General features: G+C 46.1%; 1 protein-coding gene across 1 annotated transcript in view; it reads left to right on the top strand.

The window, feature by feature from the left end:
- The first annotated feature begins 2,529 nt into the window (after nt 1-2,529).
- The window catches only part of LRRC52 (leucine rich repeat containing 52), a 16,601-nt gene continuing 13,314 nt past the window's right edge, over nt 2,530-5,816 (top strand). The window contains exon 1 of the mRNA XM_003785748.1: nt 2,530-3,148. Within this exon, the coding sequence (XP_003785796.1) occupies nt 2,530-3,148 (619 nt within the window). The remainder of the gene's footprint in view (nt 3,149-5,816) is intronic.

The raw sequence follows: 5,816 nt of genomic DNA, 5'->3' as shown, positions 1-5,816 counted from the left end.
AAATAAGAGTATCACAAAATATTCTTTGGTTTTTGTTTTTTGGTTTTTTTTTTTTTTTTGCAGTTTTGGCCGGGGCCTGGGTTTAAACCTGCCACCTCTGGTATATGGGGCCGGCGCCCTACTCCTTTGAGCCACAGGTGCCGCCCCACAAGATATTCTTTAAAGAAAACAAATGTAAGATTCTGAGATTAGGTTGTTAAGACCATGTTACATTCTCCCTTCTCCCTGTCTAGTCTACTCATTCTCTATTTAACAGACATTTACTCAGACTCAAAATGAGAAGCATATTTTACGTGTCTGGTCTAACCCAACAAAGTTGAAACTAGCCTGTGATTTGTTCAGACTTCAAGGCCAAAAACATGCTCATCTACCTCAAACAACATTGATGTGGTTGATGGTTGATGTTCATGGTACTTTGTTAAAATGGTAATGTAGAGAGTGAGATATAGTAGCCTGATGTCAAACAATAACAATCAGAATGATGTGTTTAGCTAAGCCTTTTTTTCTAAGAGAGCACTTGGAATTATATGGCCACACAGGTAAGCCCACGCCTGAGGCTACCATCTTGAGAAAGTTAGTCTAGATAAGGAGGCTGGAAATTAAATGGGACAATTTGAAGGAAAGAAGAGTCAAAAAGAGACAGACTGATGTACAAGGTTGAAAGTTAGCAAAATCGGTCCATGAGCTCTGGCAGGTGGGTCCGTGATCCCCTCTCATAGGAAGGAAGCTGGCAACAAACAGCCCCCCCAAAGAAGACATCCTAACAACCCCCGCCAATGAAACACACTCTCACTGCAGCTCCCAGAGCAAAAGATCCTTTTGGAGACTAATTCTTTTCTATAGATTTTAAGTACCAACTCTCTCTCCCAGTCAATCATATAAGACCTATGAAAGAATTTATTTTTTAATAGAATTTTGTTTTCATGATGAGGAAAGGGTGACTCCCCTATCAGTTAAATCATGCTTCAATTAGTACAACTATCATTTGGGTCATTACTTTAAGTGTTTGGAATTTCTACTTAAATAAGGTCACTTTCAATTTGGTAAACACGCCTAAGTCTTCATATTAATCCACAGCGGGCACCCAAAGAATGCTGAGTAAGTAAACATAATCAAGCATTAGCTAACTAGCCACAAATCCACTTGAGTTTATTAATTTCCCTCTTGGCAGAGAAGCAAGAAAAGGAAGCAAACCATCCGAGACATTCACCCTTCATTCATTTAATAAATATTTAGTACACGCCAGGTGCCAGGCCCTGTGCTACGTGTTACGTTATTAATATCCACGACTAAGTCATAGATGACTGTTTGAAAAAATGAAATCCTATTTTACCAACAATATAAATTCCAACTCCTGAGATGCTTGATCTCTATTTCTGCCCAGTGCATCTTCCTCTGTGGAGTGCGTGATACATCCCACTGCCTAAGCTTCCAGGTTCTCCATCTCTGCCTCCCTCCCTGACTCCCATCATATGCTGGGTAGTGAATGAATACAAACTCGCACTGGCAGCACTAGAGAGGCACTCTTTGTGTTACAGGTCCTAGAAGAATACAAGCAAAAAGTAGTTCATGTTATCATCTCAGATATTTTAAATACCCGTTGGGTTTTGTTTTAGGGGGAGTAGCTTATACTTGTTCAAAAAGTTTTTTACCGTACACAGATATATATTCCAAATGCACAGAGGGATGTATGCAAACTAGGAATAACATTTTAAAGAGAACCATCTTATCAGAGGAATTCCCCTTGCCTCATTTCAAAGGAGAACCCCCTTTCCCATCTTCTCTTGACAACAGACACCAAAAAAAAATGGCATCCATCCAAATTTAATACCCAAGGAAAGAACTGACCTCAAGCAAGTCACTTTGCTCGTCAGAACAGAAAGAAACCGAACTGGAGACTTTCTGAGTTCCCCCTAATCTTCTGTTACACCTTGGTGGGGAGCTGGTACAGATATCCCAGCACACACTGGCTACCCCTATTCACAGAATGAAGCTGTGTCTGTCCCCCTCCCCCCACCCACACACACTGCAGACCCCCACCCGCAAAATCCTGACTCCCCTGGGGACAGCCAGCTTACCGAGATACACAAAACACCCCCACACTCCCCAGAAGGAGAGGTGAGGAGTCTCTTTCTTTCCCTCTGCCAGGCAGTCTCTTGAGGCTGCTGACATCACAAAGGTGTCGACTGGCAACCTCATTGTCATGTGGCTCTCCCCTGGCTCCCCTTCACTCACAAAGGCAGGGGAAGGGTGAGACCTTTCAAAGCCGCCAAGTGGGCCAGCTTCCAGCAGCAGTCTGGGACTGAGCAAGCCAGCAAAGCCACCCAGCCAGGCAGCAGGGCATCAGGCCTCCCGTTTCAATTTCTGTTCAGTTCTCCTGTAATGGAAAATTGCTCTGTACAAAGCTAGAGTGTTACAGTTCTTTCCAGCGCCCCTCCCCCGCCCCGTCCCCCCACCGGCAGCCTTCGGATCAGAGGGACAGCGCCTGCCCGCAGGAAAGTGGAAGGAGAGTAGTTGTGGCTTCTTACTATGTCCCTTGCGTCAGGCCCTGGCCCCGGGTGGTTACTTTTTTCCTTTGGAATGGGGCTGGTATCAGGGTCATGTCCAAATAATTGTCTGTGTCAAGCCCAAGAAGTGACCTGCACAGGGAAGCAGTTGACCGAATTCCCCACTGACATCCCCCTGGACACCCGGAGGCTCTTCCTGAACGATAACAGAATCACTAGTTTGCCAGCAATGCACCTAGGACTCCTCAGTGACCTTGTTTACTTGGACTGTCAGAACAACCAGATCCAAGAGGTGATGGATTATACCTTCGTCGGGGTCTTCAGACTCATCTACCTTGACCTCAGCTCCAACAACCTCACCTACATCTCCCCATTAAGTTTCTCGGTGCTCACCAACCTGGTGCAGCTGAACATGGCCAACAACCCTCAACTGGCATATCTTCACAAGTACACCTTTGCCAACACCACCTCTCTGAGACACCTGGACCTCAGGAACAACGGCTTGGAGACCTTGGACCACAATGCCTTCAGGCATCTCCTAGCACTGGAGAAACTGTATCTGAGCGGGAACCCCTGGAATTGCAACTGCTCTTTCCTGGACTTCGCCATCTACTTGCTAGTGTCCTACTTGGACCCCTCAGGTGAGGGCTTGATTGGGTGTGGGGACGTGGATGTGATGGAGTGAGAGGGATCGGTTCCCAAAAAAGGTGAAGTCAGAGTGGTCAGGACAGGGGAAAGGGCTGGGTGAAGCTGATGGAAACATCCTGACTGCTCTGCAGGGCCCGTCCTGGAGTTCACAGGGGGGCAATAAGGCTTGTGAGAAAAAGTTCTGGAATAGAAATCCAAAAAGCTGAGTTCTGCTGCCAAAGTCAGCACGTACTGGTTGGTTGGAAAAAGTCCCCATTACTCTGAGCCTCGGTTTCCTGATCCATAAAGTGGGGACAATAATATTACCTAACATCTGGAGTTGTTGAGTGAAATAGAGCGATGCGTGTGGAAAGGATAAAGGGCTATTGTTGCACAGTGACAAATAAGGGGGCGCTGCATTCTGTTGGGAAGGATGTGTTTTAATGTGTTTAATTCAGTGACTGAACTTTTCCAGGATCCCAAAGTCAATGTTAGAGGCAGTGGAGGATTTGATAGATCAAGTAAGTATGATACACAGAAGGAAGGAGGGGCCACGAGCTACCTAGACAATGAGGGGGGGGGGAAGGAAGAAGGGACAAGAAAAGCCTCCCGACAGCTGCTGTATTTTCAAGAGGCCTTTCTCTCCTTCCTCAGGAGGTTGGCCTCTTGAAAATAAAGATGGAGAATGGAGAATAAAGAGGAGAATGGGTCCTGTGCTCCCTGGGTCAAACAAGGAGGTTCCAATCTTACAGGCAGAGTCTCGAGTTTTACCCGGGAGATTTCCAAGCTGGTTGCTGCCACTTTACCCATTGTCCCCACCCCCTCTGCCACGGCCCCTGTGTCTCTTCCCCTCTACATCTCAGGGACTTCACTGCCTGTCCTTATCCTCCAAGCTTCCATCTCTACCAGTACTCTTCCCCAGAGAAGTGGGAGCTTCAGAGAAGTGAGAACTCCTCCCAGAAAGCCTAGAGCCATAGACAGAATCTGGAAAAACTGGACAAAATAGAAAATCAAACCCTATTAAAACCATGCCTTCTCTCCTTTCCCTGGGTATTTGCCTTTGAAAATGTTTTCACAGACCCAGCTTTACGAAAGTCCTACTGAACCTTTCACCATGAAATCCTGCCCATGTGGAAATTCCTAGGAATACTCCCAGCCAGAATGACAGGCTTCAAGGGGAACTGGGGGAGAGGGTGCTGAGTGGTGACAGCAAGTAAAAATGCGCCTCCCTGGCCTCCCCATGGGCCTGTGTTACACTGTCTGCCAGGCAGGGCATGGACCAGGGTGAGGCAAGCAGGCTCCGGGAGGCAGAATTTAAGGAGGCACTGAGGGAGAGCACGCTGAGACTGAGTGCCTCCTTAAGTCATGTGCCCCAGGCCCCTGCCCTGCTGCCAGGTACTTCAACTTGAGTTGATAGAAGAAATCATAAAGAACTAACTTTGTCAGACTGCCTTCTCCACAGGGCTAGTCATGAAAGGAGACAGAGCAGTTATCTTGGGTATAGTTGCCTTGCCTCTCTAAGAGCCAGAGATAATGTCTTCTACTTTTCTCCATAAATGGTGCTGTGAGGGTTTCTAGAAAGCTCTCTAAAAGAGAGTCAATATTAATCATTCTCACGCATGAACTGTTGTTCCTAAATGGGATTCTTTCTTGCCAAATGTTCATGTAAATGGCATGTGGAAAGCTGTTGTGTGCCCTTGCTCCCTCCCCACCACACATACACATTTTCCTTGAGTAGAGGCCACCGGGTTGCCAGGGAGGGACCTCCTACCCCAGCTGAAAAGAGTGAAGTAGCATGCCTTCTATCCCAGTCCCTAAGCCGGCCAGCTCCCCTCTCATTCAATCTCCCTTCATCAAATTTTGCTTGCCCAGTTGTGTCCTCTCAGAATTTTCAGGCTGACCACTTGGGACTCCTTAACTCTCTGGGATGATACCCCAAGGCTGTTTCACTGCATGTTTTCAAAGACATCAGAAGAGAGTATCTATCTTGTCAAGCTCCTAAGCTCTTCATGAATGAAGAGCCTCTCTTGTGAGGTGAACTGAAGCTTTCACCCACTGGCAGGGGGACCTCACACATGCACCTGACTGCTAATCTGCCCTCATTGCCCTCTGCCATTTGATGGCCCAGAGGAACCCTCAGGCCACATCGTGCATAAATAACCTCATCGCTCCAGTTCACTATTATCTCTTAAAAATACAGCAAGCCCCAGACTAGACATAAGAATAATTTACACTTACGTAGAGCTTTACAGCTGGGGGAGCTTCTTCACATATGGTCTCGTTTTCTTTACTTTGAGTGTCACACCAACCCTTAAATTTTGTACTCTCAGCCTGCACAAAGGGCTAGGATTGGTATTTCTAACGCTATCCTTGGGGAAGAAAATAGGGTGACTTTCCCAAAATCATACAGCTAGTGAATGGCAAGAAAAAGATTGGTACCTCTTGATTTCAAATTTGCATCTTTTTTCATGAGACTATTCTATAATATCTCTTAAATCCTCAAGTTATATAATAACTATCATCCTATTAATATAAATGAGTTCAGTCTCAATCTCAGCCATGTTATAAACGTACGGCCACAGCATGTAAGCATCAGCTTTATTTCCTATCTGGCTACCACCTGGAAATCACCCATCATCATTTTCATTGGACAATAATGTTAATCGTCATAAATTCATTATG

The sequence above is a fragment of the Otolemur garnettii genome, unplaced genomic scaffold, assembly GCF_000181295.1.
Source record: "Otolemur garnettii isolate 467f Iridium unplaced genomic scaffold, OtoGar3 scaffold00016, whole genome shotgun sequence".
NCBI lineage: Eukaryota > Metazoa > Chordata > Mammalia > Primates > Galagidae > Otolemur > Otolemur garnettii.
Note: the sequence above shows the minus strand (reverse complement) of the source record. Positions and strands in the feature narration are given on the sequence as shown.